Source organism: Anomalospiza imberbis, chromosome 27 (assembly GCF_031753505.1).
Source record: "Anomalospiza imberbis isolate Cuckoo-Finch-1a 21T00152 chromosome 27, ASM3175350v1, whole genome shotgun sequence".
In the NCBI taxonomy this organism is placed as follows: domain Eukaryota; kingdom Metazoa; phylum Chordata; class Aves; order Passeriformes; family Viduidae; genus Anomalospiza; species Anomalospiza imberbis.
Genome location: NC_089707.1, coordinates 3,993,473 through 4,016,686, shown reverse-complemented (window position 1 = coordinate 4,016,686; position 23,214 = coordinate 3,993,473). Strand labels below are relative to the sequence as shown.

At 54.8% G+C, this 23,214-nt stretch overlaps 3 protein-coding genes across 4 annotated transcripts; 1 reads left to right on the top strand and 2 right to left on the bottom strand.

Annotated features, from left to right (window-relative positions):
- Positions 1–2,875: 2,875 nt before the first annotated feature.
- Positions 2,876–6,888, top strand: FEM1A (fem-1 homolog A). Its single transcript, XM_068174114.1, has one exon. The coding sequence runs from the start codon at positions 3,031–3,033 to the stop codon at positions 5,023–5,025; it is 1,995 nt and encodes a 664-aa protein (XP_068030215.1). The 5' UTR covers positions 2,876–3,030; the 3' UTR covers positions 5,026–6,888.
- A 1,834-nt stretch (positions 6,889–8,722) lies between these two features.
- TICAM1 (TIR domain containing adaptor molecule 1) lies at positions 8,723–12,930 on the bottom strand. The gene is made up of 2 exons (XM_068174113.1): positions 12,834–12,930; positions 8,723–12,024 (listed from the first exon to the last, which is right to left on the bottom strand). Exon 2 carries the CDS (start codon positions 11,494–11,496, stop codon positions 9,433–9,435), a length of 2,064 nt encoding a protein of 687 aa, XP_068030214.1. The 5' UTR covers positions 11,497–12,024; positions 12,834–12,930; the 3' UTR covers positions 8,723–9,432.
- Positions 12,931–13,678: 748 nt separating this feature from the next.
- LOC137463122 (perilipin-3-like) lies at positions 13,679–22,611 on the bottom strand. 2 transcript variants are annotated; one of them, XM_068174108.1, is made up of 8 exons: positions 22,551–22,611; positions 18,612–18,682; positions 17,971–18,166; positions 17,322–17,404; positions 15,826–17,041; positions 15,209–15,408; positions 14,896–15,024; positions 13,679–14,818 (listed from the first exon to the last, which is right to left on the bottom strand). In XM_068174108.1, the coding sequence occupies exons 2-8, from the start codon at positions 18,669–18,671 to the stop codon at positions 14,258–14,260; spliced, it is 2,445 nt and encodes an 814-aa protein (XP_068030209.1). In that variant the 5' UTR covers positions 18,672–18,682; positions 22,551–22,611; the 3' UTR covers positions 13,679–14,257. The 2 variants fall into 2 exon arrangements, with proteins under 2 accessions (XP_068030209.1, XP_068030212.1); XM_068174111.1 differs by lacking the exons at positions 17,971–18,166; positions 22,551–22,611.
- Between the last annotated feature and the right edge of the window lie 603 nt (positions 22,612–23,214).

The window sequence follows — 23,214 nt, the reverse complement described above, 5'->3', positions numbered from 1 at the left end:
AGAGTTATTATTCCTGTGTTATTGGCAGGGAATTGAGACACAGGAAGATTAAATGACTGGCCCAAGGTCACCAAAGGAGCCTTCTGTAAAGGTGAGGGCTCAGCCTGGATTTCTGAAGTCTCTGCCCAGTACTTCAGCCATCCATTCACTTGCTCTTTAAGTACCCTGTCATTATTTCTGTGAGGGAAATTATGCTCCTCCTGCAGCAGCCAGCACCGTGTAATTCAGCTTGTCTGAAAGGGAATATGAAATGGCAGTTTCACAAAAAATTAACCCTCCTGCCACGCAGCCTGGCAGCCCTGTCACAACGTCTCATTTTTTATCAGCTCTTCCTCCCGTGGGGCTTTAACTCCCCTCTTATTCCCAGAACTCTTTCTGGGGCTTTTTCTGTGTTATCCCAAAACCCCTACACAGGTGTCCCCCGTGGGGTCTGTAGGGGAGGGATGTGGGGGGTTGGAGCCACTCATTCCTGCCCCAGATGTGGGGATTCACCCACGTTCCTGAGCTGCTGCTGGCACGGGGAGCAGCAGCAGCAGCTGGAGCTCAGCAGGAGCAGCCGGGAGCAGCCACATGTCCCTGGCACCCCCAGAGGGATGGCACAGAGCAGAGGGCGAGCAGCCACACATCCAGGGCATGAAGGGGCTCCAGGAGAGCGACCCGGGACAAGGGATGGAGGGACAGGACACAGGGAATGGCTTCCCTCTGCCAGAGGGCAGGGATGGATGGGGTACTGGGCAGGAATTCCTGGCTGGGAGGGTGGGCAGGCCCTGGCACAGGGTGCCCAGAGCAGCTGTGGGTGCCCCTGGATCCCTGGCAGTGCCCGAGGCCAGGCTGGACTGGGCGTGGAGCCCCGGTCTATAAAAGGTTTGGGGTGAAGTCCGAGGCTGCAGCACATTCCACACCCAGGGATCTGCAGGGAGAGGCTGCTGTGACACTTCTCGTCCTGCTCTTTATTCCCTCGTTACTGAGAAATTTCTTATTAGTGGAAAAAACCATTTCCATCAGCTGCACTTTACCCCACGATGTCTCAGAGCCCAGCCAGGAACGAAGGGCGGGCTGTGAGCTGGGTCTGGGACCTAAAAAAACCTGTGTGGTGTTCTGGTGAATTCCTAATGGATTCTATGGAGGGGAAATTAATAGGAAGCTTTGGTTAATAGATACTTCAGATAAAAGAGCGAGTGCATCTGGTCACCATGGCAACACGAGAGCCAGCGGGGAGAGGAAATGTCACCGTGTCTGTGCCTTGACCTGCAGCACAAACAGCCTGGGAGCTGGGGGTTTGCACTGGCTGCTCACAGAGGGGACAGGGACAGGGACAGGCTGGACATTCACAGCCCAGGAATGCCCTGTCACACCCAGGGGGTTCACCCTGTTCAAATGGAGCTCGTGGGGCTTTTTTCTGGGTGAAAACATGATGGACTCCTGCCCAGAATCGTGTGTTCCCACAGTCCTGAGGGAGAGGTTGGACTTGGTGATGCTGGAGGGCTTTTCCAAGCTCAAGGATTCCCGGGTTCCTCCTGCCCTGACGTGCAGGGAGCTGCCCCTGCACAGCACAGCCACCCTGCAGATGTTTAGGGGACCTTTGCCCCTTTTCTTCTCAAACACAAAGTCGCTGTGTCACAGGATTCCAGCAAGTTTTGGGCTGCAGGGACCTCAAAGCCCATCCAGTTCCATCCCCTGCCACGGCAGGGACATCTCCCACTGCCCCAGGCCACTCCAAACCCTGTCCAGCCTGGCCTTGAACGCTTCCAGGGATCCAGGGGCAGCCACAGCTGCTCTGGGAATTCCATCCCAGCCTCACAGGGAAAAATCCCTGGGCACAGACCTCGCATGGGAATTCTGCCACGGACATGCTGCTGCTGCTCCCGGGGACTTGCAGAAGCTGCTGAAGTGAAAATTGGGCTCCTGCTGCCTGTTATGCAAAAGCAGTTTCTTAGCAACAAAAGTGATATTCTGTGTGAAGGCAACAGGCATCAGTGGGATAATCCAGTGTAATTCCAGACAAGACCTAAAACGGGCGGCTGGACTGAATAATAATAATAATCATGACAGACAGAATAATAATAATGGAAATAATGAGACTAAGCTTGTTTCCCTGGGTAGGAGAGACCCAGCTATAAATAAAATACAACGGGATAAACCCTGTGCCAGCTCGCTGTATAAAGATTAGGGACACCTAAACTCAACGTATGCCCTAAAAATAGACTCTGGTGAGTAAAGCTTTGCTCATCTAAGCTGAGCTATTTATTGCTTGAGTGTTTCCCCTCAGTCGGGGCAGGAATTGTCGCTCAGGGATGGAGTGAGCTGGACCTAATGGATTGAATTGGACCTAATCGGAGTGAATAAATCTGTGCTCGCTGGTGGGGACGAGGCTTTGCCACCTCCAAGGCAGGAAACTGCATCCCATGGGCTGGCCTGCGTCATCTCTGTGGCTCCGTTACAGCCCAGGACGTTATGACTTCGTAAAACCTGCAATTAAACCGCGTTAGAGTAATGCTGTGCAGCCGCTGTGTTTTGAAGTGCCATAACATCAAGGTATTTAAGAGAAATAAAACCGCAATGAAACCAGCGCACGCCGGGAGCCACAGCCACACCTGGACAGCGCCTGGTCCGCGCGGGGCACACTGGGAAGTGTAGTCCCGGCGGTGGGGAAATCCCGTTAGCGAGGCTGCCCGCAGCGGGCCGAGGAGACTACACTGCCCAGCATGCCCCGCAACGAGAGGGTACACAGCATTCCCACCTCGCCCCCCACCCGCTCTGCCTGCTGGGAAACAGAGTGCGCACGGTGCGGCGCCGGGCGAGCAGTGCCGCTCCCGGGACTACAATTCCCCTCAGCCACCGCGCGTCCTGCTCCGCCCCGCACGGCGCCATTTTGTTCCGCGGCGCAGCCTGAGATGGCGGCCGGGCCCGGGCGGTGAAGGTCCCGCCGCGCTGAGGGCAGGGGGGTCCCGCCGCCCCCCGCCCGCCCCGCGCCGCGCTGGGGCCGCGCCGCCGCCGCCGGTCCATGGCCTGGAGGCGGTCGCTGGCGCCATGGACCTGCGCACGGCCGTGTACAATGCGGCCCGCGACGGGAAGCTGAAGCTGCTGCAGAAGCTGCTGGGCAGCCGCAGCCGGGAGGAACTGGAGGCGCTGACGGCGGGGCCCGGCGGCGGGGGAGGCCCCGGGGCCGGCAGCACCCCGCTGCTGATCGCGGCCCGGCACGGACACCTGGAGGTGGTGGAGTACCTGCTGGATCACTGCGGGGCCCGCGTGGAGGAGGGCGGCTCCGTCAGCTTCGACGGTGAGACCATCGAGGGGGCCCCGCCGCTGTGGGCGGCCTCGGCCGCCGGGCACCTGGGCGTGGTGCGGAGCCTGCTGGACCACGGCGCCTCGGTGAACCAGACCACGCTGACCAACTCCACCCCGCTGCGGGCCGCCTGCTTCGATGGGCACCTGGAGATCGTGCGGTACCTGGTGGGCGAACGCGGGGCCGACCTGGAGGTGGCCAACCGGCACGGCCACACGTGCTTGATGATTTCCTGCTACAAAGGGCACCGGGAGATCGCCCGGTACTTGCTGGAGAAAGGGGCCGATGTGAACCGGCGCAGCGTGAAGGGAAACACGGCCTTGCACGACTGTGCCGAGTCGGGCAGCCTGGAGATCCTGCAGCTCCTGCTCCGCTCCAAGGCGCGCATGGAGAAGGACGGCTATGGCATGACCCCTCTGCTCGCTGCCAGCGTCACCGGCCACACCAACATCGTGGAGTACCTGATCCAGGGGGGGCTGCAGCAGGACGAGGCTGCGGGGAGCTGCGCCTCAGGTGGGAGCCATCAGAGGGGCTGCAGTGAAGAGGGCTGTGAGGGCTGCGGTGCTTCCGCTTCCAGTCAGGACGAGGTCCCGAACGTGTTCTGCACTCGAGAGGCTGCTGTGGAAGCGCTGGAGCTGCTGGGTGCCACGTTTGTGGACAAGAAACGAGACCTGCTGGGAGCCCACAAGTACTGGCGCAGGGCGATGGAGCTGCGCTGCGAGGGTGGGAAGTACCTGCCTAAGCCCGAGCCCCGGCAGCTGGTGCTGGCCTACGACTACTCGCGGGAGGTGAGCTCTCTGGAGGAGCTGGAAGCCCTGATCACGGACCCCGACGAGATGCGCATGCAGGCGCTGCTGATCCGGGAGCGCATCCTGGGCCCTTCCCACCCCGACACCTCCTACTACATCCGATACCGCGGGGCCGTCTACGCCGACTCCGGCAACTTCGAGCGCTGCATTAACCTGTGGAAGTACGCCCTGGACATGCAGCAAGGCAACCTGGAGCCCCTCAGCCCCATGACTGCCAGCAGTTTCCTTTCCTTTGCCGAGCTTTACTCCTACGTGCTCCAGGACCGTTCCAAAGGCACTTTAGCCACCCACCTGGGCTTCTCCGACCTCATCGGGGTGCTGAGCAAAGGGGTGCGGGAGGTGGAGAGGGCCCTGGTGCACGGCAAAGACCCCGTGGCCGACTCGGCGCAGTTCACCAAGACGTTGGCCATCATCCTGCACCTGGTTTTCCTGCTGGAGAAGGTGGAGTGCACCCCGGAGCAGGAGCACCAGAAACGCCAGACCATCTACCGCCTGCTCAAGTGCAGCCCCCGCGCCAAGAACGGCTTCACCCTCCTGCACATGGCCGTGGACAAAGACACCACGACGGTGGGGCGGTACCCCGTGGGCAAATTCCCGTCTCTGCACGTGGTGAACTTGCTGCTGGAGTGCGGGGCGGACCCGGACAGCCGGGACTATGACAACAACACCCCCCTGCACGTGGCTGCCCGCAACAACTGCCCGCTGATCATGAGCGCCCTGATGGAGGCCGGGGCGCACATGGACGCCACCAACGCCTTCAAGCAGACGGCCTACGAGCTGCTGGACGAGAAGCTGCTCACCAAGAGCACCATGCAGCCCTTCAACTACATCACCCTCCAGTGCCTTGCTGCTCGTGCCCTGGACAAGCACAAGATTCCCTACAAGGGATTCATCCCCGAGGAGCTGGAAGCCTTCATTGAGCTGCACTAGGGTGTGAACAGCCAACAGTCCCCAGCCTGTCCCACCCCGCTGAGGTTGTGCAGCTGGAGGGCTTGGGCTGGCTGTGCCAAAGTGCCCAGGGCCGTCGCTGTGCTGAGCTTTGTCCCCATCTGTCACCACCCAGCTGGCGTGTTGGGGCAGGGGAGGAGGAGGCCTCAGAGCTCATGGCTGTCCCTCGTTTTCACCTTCAGGTACCAGCTCTCTCCAGTGCACTCTGTCCACAGAGGCCACAGCCCCTGCCCTTCCCCATGCCACCATCATGTCCTGAGAAGGAAGGAAATGGAGATTCCCTGGGACCTGCTGCCTCTCCTGTTAGTGCTGGATTAACTCAGTGTTCAGCTTTGGAGCAGCTACACGTCCCCCACATGCTCTGGCCCTTCCCACCACACACACCCAACAGATAAGACAGTGAGTGAGGAATGAAATACCCTCCAGCTAATCCCTTCCCCTCCCTCCTGTCAGGTTTGGGACAGCCCATGCCCAACAGCCCGGGGGCTTTACTCTGCCCAGGGATGGCACAGGGCTGGGTGTGCTGAGGATGGGGTTTGTCTCTCTCTTGGTTGGCCAAGTAGCAAATGGTGTTAAAGGCCTGAGATTTCCATGATTGTGCATAAAGCTGGGATGTTTTTTCTCTTGTAGAGCCAGGCCCTATCTATGCTGCAAGACTTCTCCAATCCTGTAAGATAGAGGAAGGTCAGTTCTGGTTATACAGTTTCATCCATAGATGTTGTAGTTTATGAATGGGGAGGAAAAAACTACTTTAAGAACAAAATCCTGATGTGGTGTTCAGGCCCTTGGCTTGTCCATTCCACACCCATTTGCTCCATTCCCAGCATGTACGTGCTTTGGCTCCAGAGGGCAGCAGGGATTGAGCTGGAAGGGTGAATGTGGACGATTTGGGAGCCAAAACAGCACATTCTGAACTATTTTCAAAGCTGAGCTCTTGCAAGCCCTTTAGGCCAAGAGGTACCTGCAGTGTGGAGGTGCTTGGAGGGGGTTATGAAAGCAAGTGAGTGTCTGTGGTGGGTTTGCACCAGGGTGGGCTGAAGGAAGAAGCAAGAAACGAAAGTTTAAGGTGCCTGCTTGTCCTTCTGAGGATTTAGTATCATGTGCTTGGGCTCTGTTACTGCCCCATTCTGAAAGCTCATGCAGTGGGTTCTTAGCAGCTGGTTTGGGCTTTTGAGTCTTCTTTTTTTTTTTCCTTTTTTTATTTTTTTTGTTTTGTAACTTCCCTGAGGATGGTGCTACTTCCAAGGTGGAATTTGAAATCTCACCTGGCTGCTGTTTGGGCAAGCTCCTTCCTTTGATGAGGATCTGCACACACCTTGTTTTTAACTCTGTAGTCTCATGGCAAGTTTTTGCCTCTATGAGCAGGCCCCCTCCGTGGTGGAAAACAAAGAGTTTCCAGCAGTTTGTCCTTGTGCAGGCGGTGATGGGCAGCCTGTGGCTCCTTCCCTGGCCCTGAGCAGGGTGGGAAGCACAGCTGAGGGGGGAAGCAGCTGCCTGGAGCTCTGGGAAAGACCTGGGAGAGCAGACCCCTGGCCCCACCCTCGCTCTCTGTGCTACTGAAGCTTCTCTACTTGTATTTATCAGCCTCAATAACCATGCTCTCTGCCCCTTCAAGATATTGTAGATCTGCCAGTACATTTTGCAGTGTTAACTATAACATTTATTTATAAAGCGAGGAGGTTTAACTTGAACTGAGCTGTAAAGTGCAGAGTTAGTTTAGCTGCCTTCTATTTTTTTTTCCTTTTGGCTGAAACCTGAACTAAACTGCAGGAATGGGATTTGTTCATTTGTGAGCTGATGAGCGCTCTTAACTTTAAATAATAAAACAAAAAATGGCTGCTAGAATGCAAGTGCCTTGGAGTTCTTCCTGATAAGCTTATATATTCAGATGTTTTTTTCTGTTTTCAGTTTGTTTCCCAGGGATGGGACACTGTGGGTATAGAATTCTGGGCTGTTTACAATTAATTGGTGTGATTGGTTCATTTCATTTAATTTCATTTTCCTGTGGAAAAAACCAATCTGTGCTGTGGTGGCAAACATTTCCCCTGGAAAAGAGTAACACTGACACTGAAATGACACCTCTTCTTCTAAGTTTCGCCTTATATTTTGATGTAAATCAAACAACGTGAGAGGATCTCTGTTGACCCGGGTATTACCTGCCTCACACGTGAGGGACAGTGGACACAGCAAGAAGAAAGAGGGACACTGTCATCAGTTTGGTTTCCAGCCCCAAATCCATCAGGGATTGTAGAAACAGAGGAATTAATGGTACTGGAGTTAGTTCCACACAGGGACCTGGATCCCAAAAATGCTTGGTCTTCCCCAGGGAGGGTGGGTGGATAAAATATTTGAATGTTTGTCCTGTCGTTTATTGCTCCATCCTTAGTTCTTGATGCCTTGCTGAACTTTGTGCTAAAAATGCCATTTAAGCAGTGTTTGTAGAGCCTGGGGATGTGCTTCTCCCACCCAGACATTCCTCCTGTGCTGCAGGTGATCTCTCCAGGTGTGGGGAGAGCAGCTGCCAGGCAGGTACAAGGAGCCAGGTGGCCTCAGGGCAATTCCATCTGCACCCAGGCTGCTGGCAGGAGAGAGGTGGGAGGGAACAGAGTTAATCCAGGCAGGAGCAAAGCTGGAGCTGGGCTCTTGTGGTCAGGGAGCTGGGGGATCCAGTCAGGTTCGACAGCCCCAAGGAGGAGAATACTCTGTGTGATGGAGAAGGCTTCACTTTTTTAAACACATAAATAGTCTGTAATTACACAGAGGGCCCAGCAATTAAATGTTGATAGTAATTACAGGGTGGAAGAAATCACTGCATCATTTAGGGGTAATTACACTGAACAGGCCTGATTGACTGTAGGGCCAGCTCCATGTGGGCAAAACACGGAGTTGTGGGGAGCAGGGCAATGTTTCAGTGATTATTTTGTTAATTCTTGGACAGAGAGGAGTTCTTTCTCCACTCTGTGGTGGCTGCAGACCCTCCTCTCAGCTCTCCCTCCCCTGTGTGTGAGCCAAGCACGCTGGATGTGGCTGTGCTGAGGTTGTTTACAAGCTGGAGCAGCTTCCAGTTGACTAATTTTGCATGATTATTTATAGTAGGAGAGGAGCTGGGAAAGGAGGGATGTGGGAGTGTTCCCAAGAGGAGGGACTGTCCTGCACCAACAGCAGGGGACAGGAACTGCAGTAACACAACAACTCTTAATGGTGCTGTGGAGGAGAGAAACCAGGAAAATAAAAGGAATTTGAGCACTTGGAGGAAGCCAGCAGGCTCTGGAAGGAGTGGATGAGTTAATCCATTGTCACTGAGTCCTGCAGAGTTAAAATCCAGTATTTGAGAGCTGGAAGCCAAGAGCTGGGGCCAGCTCAGAGCCTCCTCCAAGGATTTAATAGCATCTGTCTCACTCAGGGGCTGGCTTGGGGCTCGGGGGGCTCTTGGACCAAGGCTGCAGTCTGGAATGAGGGCCCAGCTCGGGCAGGGGTGGCCTTGGATCCTCCTGGAACCTGCTGGGGAAGCCAAGGAGTGCCAGGAGCACACACAGAGCTGCAGGGATACCTGGAATGGGGTCACTTCCCTGTACTGATCACAGCGGCATCCACGTTCACAGGGAGTGGCTCCTGAGGAGCCCGGAGCTCTGCCCTGCTCCTGGCACAGGCTGAGCTGGCTCTGGGCTCTGCTCCGGGAGAGAACAACATCCCCCTTTCCAGTCTCTCGGTGGCTTTGGGGTGACCTCTGCTGACGATCAGGAAAATGGCTGTGCCTGGAGCGTGGGAGGAGGAGCGAGGGCTTTGCTCCAGGTGCCCTCCTGGTGTTAAAGCTCAGTAGGTACCACCCTGGTAGATCCCTTGCTCAGATGCTGCAAAATTACCCCTCCCACTCTGCATTCCTGGATTTCTCCACCCTTCTGCACCACTCTGCTCACTGGTTTTAGTTTTTCATTCCACTTTTTACTGAAAGGCAGCTTCCCAAAGCATCCCTTGCAGATTGTCCCTCAAATCATTTGGTCGGTGCCATCTCCCAGCCCCTCCAGCCAACATACTTTTCCTTACATACATACAGCCAACATAGTTTTCCATATATCCCTGACTATCCCTTTTCTAATTCTACAGGAAAGAACCAGAGGAACACAAGTAAATTAATTAAAATTTATTTATAAAATCTTCAAGTAGCTCCAGACAATCAGGAAAATAATTTTCTCAGTTACTTGAAAATAAGCACAAGTAAAACCAATTCCAAGAGATCACTACATCTTTTTTCCAATATAAAATGAAGAACTTTCTTTTGTGCTTCAGGAAAATTGCACTCATGATGCATAGAATAACAGTCCCAGTCCCAGCAGAAGCACTCTAATCCAGGATTTGAAATGAATTTTGTCTGACCTTGGCTGCCCTGGGTCAGACGTTGTGCTTGGTTTGCTCCTGGCTGTGCCCTGGCTCGGGTGGGGCAGTTTCCACCTGCATCACGTTGTGGTTCCCGATCTGAACCATGCGGGCGTGTTGGATGATGAGGGGTGGCATCCCGCCCTGGCCTGGTGTGATGTTGTAGTGGCCTGGGGGGAGCTGTGCTTGGGAAGGGGGAGGACCCCTCTGAGCAGGAGGGGGGTCCATCGGGGCAGGGGGACACCAGTGCTGGGCTGGTGGCCCTGGTGGCCACGGCCGTGGTGCTGCTGGAGGCAGCCAGGGAGGGGAGCCCAGGCTCAGGGCAGCCAAGTTCTGCTGGGCTTGGTGCTGTTCCCAACGTGCCTGGAGCTTCCTTCTCTGCATCTGGTCCCATAGGGCTTTCTTCTCCCTGATCTTCTTGGGGTTAAAAGTCTTGTGCACATTCTTGGAGAAGAGAGGAGAGCTCTCGTTCAGGGTGACGAGCACACTGAGCATCCTGGGGATCTGGCTGCGCTCCAGGGCGTTTGCCTTGGGTAGAAATGGGATGACTGAGTCTTGCTTGGAGGGGTCCAGGATGGACTGCATCAGAGCAGTGTCTGTCTGGTACAGGCACAGGTTGCAGGGAAAGTTCTTGGTCAGCAGGAGGATCACGAAGGCAGAGTTTTCCATGGCCTCCTGGAAGCAAATCATGTGGCTGCGCCCGGTGATGAAGAAATCCTCACTGAGCGTGGCACCGTTGGACACCCCCATGCCCTCCAGCAGGTTCTTGACCTGGTGGGCCACAATCTCATCTTCACTGGCATGCAGGACGACAAACGTGAAGAACTTGGCACCATCTGGCTCTGATGGATCCATGGCTGGGGGAGCAGGAGGCCTGGCTGGGGAGGGGGATGAATGCAGGGGAGGGGGATATGATAGTTTAGAGGGAGATTCCTGAAGAGGAGGAGGAGTTGAGAAGGAATAAGTAGGAGGAGGAAGGGAACAGGTTGAAATAGAAGCAGGTACAGAGTTACAGGGAATGCCTGCTGGAATGTTGGAGTCCTGCATGGACACGAGGGCAGGAGCAGTATCCACTGCAGCCCTTGAATCAGGGACGTCAGCAGATAATTGCTTTTCATCCTGCTTTTCTCTTGGTGTGTGAGGCTCTGTCACTGTGCTGGATACGTCACTGCTTTGAGCAGGCTCCGAGGGCAGCGGTGTCTCGGGAAAGGGGAGAGGGCTGGGGTGACAGGGATTGACCTGCAGAACCTTCTCTGGCTGGGGCCCTTGAGCAGCTGTGTCCTGCCCAGGGGGAGAGCTGGGTGCACTGGCCCAGCTGGATTCCTGTGGGCCGTGGCTCTGTGTGTTCCCATCGGGGTGTCCAGCACGGCTGAGCCAGGGGACACACTCGGGCACAGAAGGCTGGGTGTGAAAAGCAACTGTTGGTGATGCGCTGATCTCCAAACAGCTGGACAGAGAGGAGCTCCCCACAGAGCACAGGGTCCGTGGGCCTGAAAAGTCTGAGCTGCCCCTGATCTCCACTGGTGAACTCCTCGCCACGTAGTGGGAGCTGGCTGTGTGGGGAAATCCTGTGTCCTCATGGGACCTCAGCGTCCCAAACCTGTCCCCTGAGCCCCCGCTGGCTGCAGAGCCCTGTTTGTCCTGTTCTTTAGGTGGGATGTTGTTGAGTGTCCCCTGCTGAGTGTCCTTGCTGGCGTGGCAGGCTTTGTCCCTGGCCTCAGGACTGCACAGCTTTTCCTGTGCCAGCACTGTGTACACCTGTGCCAGCAGTGCCACGGCACCTGCATCCAGCTGGGGAGGCTGCAAATCCTCCCCGCCTTCCCGCACTCCTGCAGCGCCCAGTTTGATCTGGTGGACGTACTGGGCTGCCCGGTTATCCCTCAAGGCATCCAGACAAATTCTTGCATCCGTTTCTTGCCCCAGAGTAAGCAGGACCATAGCTTGCAGTAACTTGCTGCAGGGCCCAGGTACCAAGTGCTTCAGTTTGAGTTTGAGGCTCAGCAGTTTCTCTGGTGGCGCCTGGGACAGAATGTTGAACACGTCCTCGAAGCTGGGCTGCAGCTCAGCGCTCTCTGCCATCTCATCAGCTGCTGGCCCAGACCACGGCCTGGAGCAGGGATGGGAAAAGCATCTTCTGCCAAAGGGTTGTCTGCCTGCGGGACTCGGCGTGCCCCGGTCGCACTCCTTGTAGCACACAAACCTCCGGTGCCCAGGGACTCTGCTCGGAACTGGGGCTCCTCAGTGCTGGGAGCCTGCGAGGAGAGCAGAGGACAGCATTCAGAGGGGTGATGCGGGCACTGGGCGATGTTCCTGGAGCTGCCAGGCTCTCTCTCTCACACCTCCCAAATATTTTTGCATCTGTTCCGTGCTCACAGCTGTGCCAGTGCTCTGTGCATTATTCCAACTCTGTGATTAAGCAAAAAGCACATTCTTTGTGTTCATTTCACATTAATTACAACTGGTTTAAGATAATTGATTAAATAATGCAATATTTAGGCAAATCCAAGTGTCTCCTCCTGCCAGCTGGTTCTGGGAGTCTCGCAGGCTCCTTGTGATGACAGTTGAGGAATAAAACAGGAGTAGAGGAAACCCTTTCCAGCTGATAACCTGTGTTACCAGGGAAGATTCACAGGAAATAATTCCTTCCCAATATCCCACCTAACCTGCTCTCTGGCAGTAGGACGCCATTCCCTGTGTCCTGTCCCTCCATCCCTTGGCCCACGTCCCTCCCCAGCTCACCTGGAGCCCCTTTAAGCACTGGAAAGGGCTCTGAGCTCTCCCTGGAGCCTTCTCTTCTCCAGGTGAGCACCCCCAGCTCTCCCAGCCTGGCTCCAGGGCAGAGGGGCTCTGGCTCTTGGAGCAGCTCCGTGGCCTCCTCTGGACTCTGTCCCAGCAGCTCCACGTCCTTCTTTCAGTGGGAGACTTTATATCCCCATCCACAGGTGATCCCTGAGCCCCTGCACTCACCCCAGGCCTCTGATGGGATTTTAATTAAACAACAGGAGTGTCTGGAGGGGAGGAGTGGGGTCCCGGTGGGACACGGCTCCAGGCGCTGCCTGAGCCTGCCGCAGAAACTTTCCCTATTTAAAGGCAGCCCCAGCAAAGGCCCCGAAATAACTCTCAACTGGGGAAAGTTTCCAATTTCAATTTTGTTTTCCTGTCTCATGAAAACCCTGCAATTGCCCAATTGCCCTCGGTCCCCGGGCCGGGCCAGCCCTGCCTTGTGTCTCCCGACGGGCGCGGGGGTGGCACGGCAGAGCGGGAGGAAGTCGGAGCGCGGGCCGGGACAGCGCTCGGGGCGAGCCCAGCGCCGCGACCGCGGGCCCGCTCCCCCGGGAAGGGCAGGGGTCAGCCGGGAAGGGATGAGTCGGGACGGAAGGGGTCAGCCGGGAAGGGAAGGGAAGGGAGCAGCCTACCTGCGGCCGGTGCCCGGGACAGGCGGAAGCGGCGCGGGCCGATGAGCACGGGCGGGGCAGAGCGGGGCGGAGCAGGAACGCGGGGACCGGCAGGGCACAGCCCGGGCTCGGGAACCGCGGCAGGAGGGCCCTGTCCCGGGTGGGCCACCCGCCACCTCCCCTAGCCAGACCCCGGAGGTGACACAGAGCGCTGGGGACAGGCAGGGACCGACCTTTCCCTGCGGGCAGTGCCGGTGAGAAGTGTTGGAATAGGCACGAGCAATGCAAAGCCCAGGGGTGGCAGAGGGAGCTGGGGGTGAGGAGGAAGAGTGGGGCATGGACAGATGCACCTGAGCCTCAAGAGTACAGGCAGAAGTCAGGGAAACAAAATGAGTAATGCATTTTTCTGGTTAAGAAAGCCTGGAACCTGCTAAAGGAACTTTGTTTTTTCCCTCCAGCAAGAGCAGGGAACAGACTAGCTAGGCAGGGACAAGATTTGGTAAAGGCAAGGCTTCATCACAGCTCAGGTAAGGGAGAACACAACCCTGCAGCTTTAGGTACACACAACCCCACATGGTTTTGAACACAGGTCACACTTTATTCCACTGTCTGCTCACCAGCCCTGGCACAGGGACAATGCCAGGAACAGTTACCAAAATAAGTTACAAAGTAGTGTTTTCTGGAAAAGAACCAGCACCTGGATTAAAATCCCCCCCCCTATTTTAATAACAGGATATCCTAATCCCATGGCAGAGTAACTCCTGGGAAAAGCTGCCTCATTAAATGGCTGTGAAGTGTTTCACACATGGAATTACTCACAGATAATCCTTGAAGTCATCCACAGAACTAGGAAAGATGGTTAAAGAAAACCCCACACTGCCGAGTGCTTCTCCATGAAGGAAAAAGTGTTTGGCTGATCCATGAAGAGAAATCTCTCCTGGAGAAGCAGCTCCTTGCCCCCAGCTGTGCCAGATGTGCTGCAGGGCCAAGCCTCCCCAGAAGCACAACAGGCACAAAGGAAGCTGGGTCTGGAACTTGTATTTTTAAATGTGGAGAAGGTGGGAAATGGTATCAAAGGTCAAGCATAGCATCTTCTCAAGAGTTCCACAGCTTGGGTAAATTAAAAACAAATCCAGCATTAAAAATAAGTTGAGATCACTTCTCTCCCACAACTTATCTCAGCAAGATTTAGCTACTCACAGCTACAGCTGGGCTGAGTTCAAAAGCTGCAGTGCAGGTCCCATCTCCCCTTTCAGCACAGCAGATGGATTTAAAAACAGTAAATCAAGATTCAGAATCTCCCCACCTTGGTTATCAAATCTCCTTACAACTACATCTGACTCTAAATTCAGAGAGCAGAGGCACTCCTGGCATAAGTGGGCGCACAATTAGAAGATCCAGTGCTGTTCTAGCCAAGTAGCCTTGGCCAGAAGAGCTGGGATTTATCAGAGATCTTCCTCTGCTGCGCTGGTTTTTAGCTCCTTTGCAGCCAGGGCTGCCTCTGTGTCCTTCCCTGCCTTCTCCTCCAGCTTCTCTAGTACTTCACACCATTTTTCTGAGAGCCTGTTGGTTCCCTTTGGCTCTTCAGGTGCCTTTGTCACCTCCTGTGATAGTGGAGCATTTTCCAACTTGGGTAATTTTCTATCACTCCCCATCTCTCTCTTCTTGTGCTTTCTGCTGTCCTGTGCCACCTTAGCCATGGCCCTGAAGGGCCCCACAATCCAGTTCAGAGGGATGTTGTGAGTGACATACTCAAAGAGGACATTGAGGGACCTCCGGGCCTCTGCCACACGGTCCTGGCTGCGGGCCAGGGTGGTTCTGGAGAGGTCCTGGAAGGACACGGCCCTGGAAAAAGAGCTGTGGAGCTTGTGGATGTGTCGAGCAGCCCGAGACACAGCTTCCTGGATGCTGCTGGGGAGGCCGTGGATGCTGAGCCTGAGGCTGTGGTAGGCGGGCTGGAGCTGCTGGGTGATGATCCTCAGCATGGCGAGAGTGCGCGGCTCCACCTGCTGGGAGAGAACAGCTCAGGGACGGCTCGGGAGGGCCCGGCCCGCGGGGCTGCTCCGTGCCCCTCCGGGGATACCTCTGGCTGGCACGCAGTCCTGACTTGGTTTCCTTTGGGCTGCGTCAGGCTCCAGTCCACCCACAGCTGATGGAGCTTCTCCTGCCCCTCCAGCAGCTTCTGGCCAACCTCCTGTTTCACAGATTCAATCTGATAGGAAAAATGAGAGGAAAAGTTGTACTGCAAGCACACACAGAGAGGCACAAGTGCTTCCCTGCCAGGGAAGGATCCAAGGTGACACGGAGCTGGTGCGGGATGGAGGAAGAGCTTCCAGCTGGATAGCAGGGCAGGAAAGGCTACAGACAGGAGGAAGAAGGGCAAAGCGTGTTGGTACCAGTTTTATTGCCAGCTGAAGCCGTGACAGGGTGTCCTGGGTGCGGTGCCTGAAGCCCTGCAGCTTGGCCAGGGAGTGCTGGTAGGCTCGGTGCCGGACCCTGCCTGACAGCGAGCCCAGGCGCACAAAGTAACTCTGCTGCCTCTTCTGCTCCTCCACGGAGGCCACGCCAAACCCCTGCACCGTGGTGGCCAGTTTACCTGGAGGAAACAAGAACAGAGCTGCAGCTGGGCTCACTGCCAGCTGGGAGGGGTGGAAGAGGTTGGATCACCCATTGGAAAACATGAAGGTTGGAGCTTGCTGTGGGAGCAGGAGGTTTGCTCGTGTGTTAAAGGCAGGTTAGTCCCTGCTCAATCTTCAGGTAAGCAGACTTGATGGAGAAGTTGAAGCGTGAACCCATGTGTTTATTTACTTTGAGGCTGATGGACAAGGACCAGCCAGCAAGTGCTTGATCTCTGTCCCATGCCATGTGGCAATTCGGTGTTGATAGCCAGCAACTTGGTGACAGATTCAGAGCTACCTGTCTGCTTCAGAAGCTGAGTCTTGCTGTGTCAGGTGCTCTCTGCTCACATGGGAAAGGACTTGCATCTACAAGCGCCAGGTAAGTATTTTCTTACCTAGTTCCTCCTCGGTCATCGGGAGGTAATGATCCACCAGATCTTCTGACATTCCCAGGACAGATTCCACACCTCCAGCCACTGCCTGGCTCACTGCCTTGGCTTTGCTTATGCTGTTGGTCACCACCGAGTTGGTCATCTCCACGCCCTCCTGGAGAGCCTCCTTGCCCTGCTCCAGGGCTGTGTTGATCTTGCTGGTGATGGTGCCATAGGCAGCATCCAGAGCTGTACTGACCGTAGAGGTGACCATGGATTTGGTCTTCTCAACGCTGTCTTGAACAGCCCCTTTGGTCAGGTCCACTGCTTCGGTCACCTTGTTGGCCACCAGGTCCTTGGCCCCCTGGGCAGCCCCCACAGCTGCAGTGATGGTGGAAGCAACAGCAGACTTGGTCCTGTCAATGCTGTCCTCCACCGTGTGCTTGGTGACATCCACGGCCTCTGTCACCTTGTTGGTCACCAGCTCCTTGGCACCCTGGGCAGCCTCCACAGCATTGACAATCGTAGAGGCAACTGCAGACTTGGTCAGATCAACACTGTCTTCTACAATGTGTTTACTGAGGTCCACTGCCTTGGTCACCTTGTCTGTCACCAGCTCCTTAGCCCCTTGAGCAGCCTCCACAGCACTGACAATCGTGGAAGCAACTGCAGACTTGGTCAGGTCAACACTGTCCTCCACCATGTGCTTGGTGACATCCACAGCTTTGCTGACCTTGTCCATAGCATCTGTCACCTTGTTGGCCACCAGGTCCTTGGCTCCCTGGGCAGCCCCTACAGCTGCAGTGATGGTGGAAGTCACAGCAGACTTGGTCCTGTCAACGCTGTCCTCCACAAGGTGCTTGCTGAGGTCCACAGCCTCTGTCACCTTGCTGGTCACCAGCTCCTTGGCACCCTGGGCAGCCTCCACAGCGTTGACAATCGTAGAGGCAACAGCAATCTTGGTCCTGTCAACGCTGTCCTCCACCATGTGCTTGGTGACATCCACAGCCTCTGTCACCTTGCTGGTCACCAGCTCCTTGGCACCCTGGGCAGCCTCCACAGCACTGCTGACAGTGGAGGTGACCACAGACCTGGTCAGCTTGACACTGTCCCCAACAACATTTTTAGTGAGGTCCACAGCTTCAGTGACTTTATCAGCCACTGCTTCCTTCGCCTCACAGGCAGCATCCATGGCAGATGTCACTTTGGTGGACACCAGCTGCTTGGTGTCTGAGATTACCTGCACCAGGGAGAGGCAGAGAAAGATTTTTTGTTGTTGTTCCAAAATATGTTTTCCCTGCCTGAAAAAGCTTCTCCATTTGGGTTAGTTGTGCTTGCAGTGTGGGGGAGGGCCAGGGAGGTGAGCACACCTGTACTGACATGGACACGTTCACTCCTGCATGCTGAGGGCACCTCTCTAGCTTTCCCTGCTGCTGAGCTTTATTTATTTCCCCATATTCTTCTGTACCCACAACAGTTCCACCAAGCCATGGCTTCCCCCAGGAAAAGCCTTTCCTTACCTTGTCTGCTGGCTGCTGCAGGAAGGGCAAGTTCTGCTCCAGCTGATCCAGACCTTTACAGGCATATTCATTCACAAGAGTGACTGGAGGAGACAAAAAGGCACCAGCTTATTCTTACATTTGGGGATGGGTTTTTGACCCTACAGTGGCCAGTTCAGGATATACTCATGAAAAGAAACCCCATAAAAATAAATTCCTATTCTAGGGTGGGATGAGTGTGGGCATCTTGTTAAAAGTGAACAAACCCTAAAATTTGTCAGGTTCCAGTAGTCTCCATTTTGCCTTCCCAGCTTCCTAACAGTAGACTTTAATCCAACTGGACTGTGGCAGCTGCCCTTGGTGGGTAGGGCATTGGGTTTAAAGGGTTGAAAGGTGTTGGGATAAGCCAGACTGACACAGCTTCTGCCTGGGATGGTCAGAATCTCCAGTGAGAGCCAGCGAGCAGGGAGTTACTACTCAGTAACCTCAAGAAATCAAACTCTGCTCCTCCTGGAAACAGTTTAATTCCCAGGCAGTTCAGTGTCCAGGAGCTGTTGAGTGGGAGGCTCTGTGCTAGAGGAGAAGGTGCTGTGGAAGGTGGGATCACCCTACAGGCACAGGAACCTCCCCTCCCCTGCTGTCCCAAGGGTCCCCCCAGCCCTGCACTTACTCTGTGGCTCGAGCTGGCTCAGGATGGGCTGTGCCCCTCCGACCACGCTGCCCACAGCCACAGCAGCCACGGTCTCAGCCACGCTGCAGACACCACTGAGGCAGGGGTGGGACTCCTTGGTGTGGTTGTAGGCAGAGGAGACCAGGTTGAAGGCAGAATTGAGCAAGGGCAGGTTGGTGACTCGATTGACAGCGCTCTAAACCCAAGAGAAACCCTGACATTAGAGCCCAGCCCGAGCTGGAGGGTGAGCACAGCCATGTGTCTGTCCAGAAAAGGTCCCAGCAAATCCATCTCCTCATCCTCCAACTCATCCAAAGGCCTCCACCAAGTGAACGAGCCAGGCTTTAGAAGTCTGAACTCTGTGCTCATGAATTCTGAGTCACGCTGCTTTCAGCACCAAACCAGATGTGGAAGTAGGACCTGTAACAGCTCCTGTTTCAGAACTACTTGCATCAATTGGCCTGCCCTGAAGCTGTCTCTTGAGCAAAACAATTACCTTCTGTAGTGAGGGGGTTGTGATTTGGCCACAGCTTCATAGGGCTAATCTTTCTGTCCCCCCAGCCTGGTTTTGGGGTGTTGGCAGAGGTTTACCAGCACATGTCAGTGGGTGATTTAACAGCTGTGGGTGCCCTGGCACCTACCACAGTCTGCTGCTCCTCAGCCTTCAGCAGGTCTGGGGTTGGGGTCTTTCCTGAGGCCATACTGACTTCAGCTGCAGCTGGAAGGAAAAACAAGAGTATCATAAGCACAATTCATTGCCTCCAAAGAAATAAAATCCTGCCAGAACAGGGGAAAAGCAGAGGGCAACAAAGCTGGGATCCATCATTCAGCTGCTCCCAGGAAGGTTCAGGTTAGAAATAGATGAGAACTATTTTATCTGTCTTGTGTCTTCTCTGTGGGGTGGGATAACCCTGGCTGCACACCAGGTACGCACTAAAACAACTCCTCAGCTGGACAGGGGAGAGAAAAATGTAACAATATAACCAGTTTGGGAAGGACATGAAAATCCTGTGGAGTTTTCCCTGGAGGATGAACCAGGTTTTCCAGGTATAGCATTCCATGGCTACATGGAGTCTTGCCTTCACATCGTACTGACCAGCAAAGCAGGAAATCTCACTTCCTGTGTCTCTGAGCCTTGGTTTCATTCTCATGACATAATGGGATTGAAGAAATATAAAATGTTGCAATAATCTGAACGGATATTGGTCCCCCAGCATAGATCTCCTATGGTATCTGGACACTCCTGTATTGGTAATAAACCCAGGATTACTCTGAGCCTTAGTCAGACACAGCAGGGATTTCAGCACATTTGTTCTTTGGGACAGAGTCTGCTTTTCTCTCCTTTGCCAGTTAATTCCTATTCTTAGATTTGCTATGACATTTTCCAGTGGAAAACTCTCAAACCAAAATTCCTCCCAAACTGGATTTCCAAGCTACGCACTGCTCCAGGCTCACTGGCAGACTCTTCCCAAAAAAGAAAAAAAAAATTGCCATCTGAGTTGTGGTGGAGCCCATTGTCTTTTTTCTTGTGTTCTTTGCCTCGTGCAAGGTTTTGATTTTGCTGAGAAACAGGAACAGAGAGACGGAGAGAAGTAGTGAAACCAGCATTTGTGAGCCCTGGACTGGGCTCTGACACTGGCCAGGGACATCTCAGGGGGCGACTTGACAAAACACAAAATATTGCTGCATTAACCACTGAATTAGTCAGAATTCAGTGAGATTTGAGCAGGGCAGGGATGCTGAGTGCCACGTGCCTGTAACAAAAGTGTCACACAGGTTGTCACCTCCAGCCTCTCCAGTGAGAAGCTGGGAGCCAGCGCTCCTCTGGGAGCCCTCCCCAGGTTATCTGCACAGCAGAAACACCAATGGAGCCTCACCAGGCTGGGAGAAGTTGTAAAAAGCTGCTCCAGAGAAAGCAAGGCTGAATATGAAAGCCAAGTCCCAAAGTCCACGGGGTTTGCTGTCAGTGGCTGTCCCTCTGCTCTGCCTCAGGGCAGGTTTGTTATTTCTTTGGAGCCAAGCAGGGCTGACTTAGGGGCAAAGCACAGCTCTTTCAACACCAACACAAACAACCCCTTTGCTCAGTTATTTTACTTCTGGACAGGTGGAAAAAGCTCAGACTGTGGAGTTTGACACTGTGGTGGCCTTCTGTCAAGGCCAGCTCAGAGACACAGCAGCAAAAGGACGAGGGGAGGACTCTGGTTAGAATAATTCAGGAGTAACTTCTTGGCTGATGTAAAAACTGGTGTAAGGTTAGATCAGCCTCTGGAGTACAGGAACCTCGTGTTAATTATGGATGCAGGCTGCCAGGGACAATCCTTCAGCACAGTCATGTTGGAACAAGGTTTGTTCTCTGCTGTATAGGAGAAATCCATGTTTTGCAACACCCGGATTTGCAGTGTGGGCAGATCTCCACAGCTTGGTTTTATTTTCTCTTTCCCTGCAGAAGTGCTGAGCAGCCCTTGCTTTTCTTCAGAGATTGCAGGAAAGCCCAGTGCTTGGCAACTCTGGGTCAGGTGGTTCTGAATCCTTTGGAGAAGCCACAGCCAAGCCAGGATGGTTGGGAGTGGAAATCCCAGTGGGCAGGAGAACAGAAACAGCAGCACTTTGTTTTGGCTGTGGTTTCCTTCATATGAAAGTGATGATCAGATGACTTCACACCATTGCTACATCTGAACTATTGGGTCACTGCTGGAGAAAGCTCTTGAAACAGGTGGTTTCAGAACGATGAAACTTCAGTGCCCTTTTCTAACATCAAGGTCAAGAGATTTTCTGGGATCAGGAGCTGAACTCCTGATCATTGCCCAGTTGGAGTCCATCAAAGAGCAAGGGCTGGCTCTCTGATTCCTGGCACTGGCAGTGACCAGTTCATGTAAAACTGGTTCTTTACTCCCCTTGGCTGGAAGGTTTCCCTGTGGGAAGCAGCTCAGCTCCATGGGAACAGGCTGCTGGTGTGTGCTCCTGTAGCATCTTCACGTTCAGGGATTTTACCTTGGGAGACAGACTGAGCCACAGCCAGCACGGCTGGTTCAGTGGCTTAACTGGCAATTCCTTAATGACCACTGAGGAAAGCAAAGCTAAATGTGGTGCTTTAGATGTGAGCAGGGAGGGCTAATCAGGGCACAGGAATTCAATTGTAGTTAAAGCACCTATTTACATTCTTTTCGAGATTTGCCACTGATACCCGGTTCCCAAAAATGCAGAACTGGGTCACGGGATATCTGTGGGGAATGGGCTGCAAATGCTCTGAGGACAGAATTAGTTTTAGGAGGAAGATCAAATGATTCTCAGCTTTGACCTGAGGACTGTAGTTTCTCGAGGGCTGACAGAGGTGCCCATCTCACCTTTCTGGATAAACCAGCAGCATTAGGAAACCTCGAAGATCAAAGCCACCCTTGCTGATGGATGCAGGGCTTCCCCCACACACCTCCAGCAGAAATTAAACGCCACAGCCAGTGGCCACCACTGGGCCAGTAACTGCTTGGAACAGAGAGATTTTAGGAAAGAGGAGAGGAAGTTTTACTGAGAAACAGCTTCTCAGTGCTTCCCAATCCATGAGGACAGACAGAGCTCTTGGTTTCATCTGGAAGCTGTAACTTGCAGAGCAAGCAGCTCAGCACATTTCCATCTGGAATTTTCAGCAGAACCAGCTTCAGAAACTGAAATCCTTCCCAGCCATCCACAGCTCAGGGTAGTCATGACCACATTTAAAGCCTTGTTAGTCTTGAGAAACACTAATCCAGTTTGCCAAAGCTCCCTCTGGGAGCTGGCAGAGCCCTGCAGGGACAGGGTGCTCCTGAGCAGGAGTTCTCTTGTCACTCAGTTCTCGTGCCTCCACCAAGAGATCATGAGAAACAGCCCCAGGCAGGGCTGGCAGCGCTGTCACGGGAAGGGAATGCCCGGCTGGTCACCTGCAGCACCTGTCCCCAGGGTGTCACCTGCCCCTGGAGCATCCACCTTGTCCCCACCATCCCAAACACAACGCTGGGCTGTGCACGTGCGGGTGACTGGTGGGAGTCACCTCCTGTGGACCCCCCAGCCGGGATCCTCAGCAAACAAGAAACAGAAAAGAGCTTTTAAACCCCAAACGGCTCAATCACAGCTCAGAGATCCATGGAGTTACCAAGGAGTCATCTCAAAGCTGAGAAGGAGCCTTTAGGGAAGGGTTTAGATCCCAAACCATTCCCTAGAGGGAAAGGCCTTAAAGATCACCTAGTTCCACCCCCAAGTCTCAGTTATTACCCAAGGCAGACACATCATGACACCAGAAAATGCCACCTTTGGCCTCAGAAAACAAAGCCCCCCACACACACAGAAAAAGCAGGGACAGAGCACCCAGCTCCTGCTCTGCCAGGGTGCTGAAGGGCCCCGTGGCACACACAGCTCCCACCGCAGGGACCTCTGAGCCACAGCTCCTGCAGCCACCGGCTGTGGGCACCGAGCCGGGGCCACCCATCCTCTGCCCTGCGGAGCCCCTGGGAGAGCAGGGCCAAGCCCTGGGGAGCCACCCCAAACCCCCGACAAGTCACAGAGCCCCCCCAGCTCCCACACCTTACCCACCTCGCCCAGCCCAGCCTTACCTGCCTGCTCGGCGCCCGGCACTGGTGAGACTGGGAGCGCTGGGCGCCGCCCCAGTTAAATACCCCGCAGGGTGATTGGCACTGCGGGGCTGCGGAATCAGGAGCCGGCCTGGCCAATGGGGAGCTCAGTGGGGTGGGGCTGGCAGGTGAGGAACGAGGTCCCCTCGGGGCCTTGGAGGGTGTTGGGAGCTGCTGTTTGTCCCCCCAGGAGGGACAGAGCTGGCAGGGTGCGCAGGGGATCTGTCAGAGGCTGTCCCATCCCCTGGTGCTTTGGCCTTGGGGTCATGGAATCGTGGAGTACTCTGGGTTGGGAGGGTCCCACAGGGATCCCCTGGCCCTGCACAGACACCCCAACAATCCCCCCGTGCCTGGGAACTGTTCCTGCAAAGAGCTGCTCAAGCACTGGAGCTGCTTGGGGACAGGGTGCTGGGACAGGAGCTGAGCCCCTGTCTGTCCCCCAGCTGGGGGGACAGGGACTGTCCTGGGGCTGCTCCTTGCAGGGGGTCACAGATGTTGTCACCAAGTCCCAGGGAAGCAGGACATGGTGTTTGTGGTGTGAACCATCATCATCACCATCCCGATGTTTTCTTGGCAAAGCTCCCCCTCCCCACATGGGGGCTGCTGTGCCTCCCTGAGGATTCAGAAGTGCTCTCCCACCTCAGCC

Bases quoted from the DNA above. Each gene is read 5' to 3' on its own strand.
- FEM1A (XM_068174114.1), top strand. From the start codon at position 3,031: ATGGACCTGCGCACGGCCGTGTACAATGCGGCCCGCGACGGGAAGCTG.
- TICAM1 (XM_068174113.1), bottom strand. From the start codon at position 11,496: ATGGCAGAGAGCGCTGAGCTGCAGCCCAGCTTCGAGGACGTGTTCAAC.
- LOC137463122 (XM_068174108.1), bottom strand. From the start codon at position 18,671: ATGGCCTCAGGAAAGACCCCAACCCCAGACCTGCTGAAGGCTGAGGAG. The intron at 17,042-17,321 runs GTAAGGAAAGGC...TCCCTGGTGCAG, and splicing joins TGCAGCAGCCAGCAGACAAG to GTAATCTCAGACACCAAGCA. The intron at 14,819-14,895 runs GTATCCCCGGAG...CTCTCCCAGCAG, and splicing joins GGACTGCGTGCCAGCCAGAG to GTGGAGCCGCGCACTCTCGC.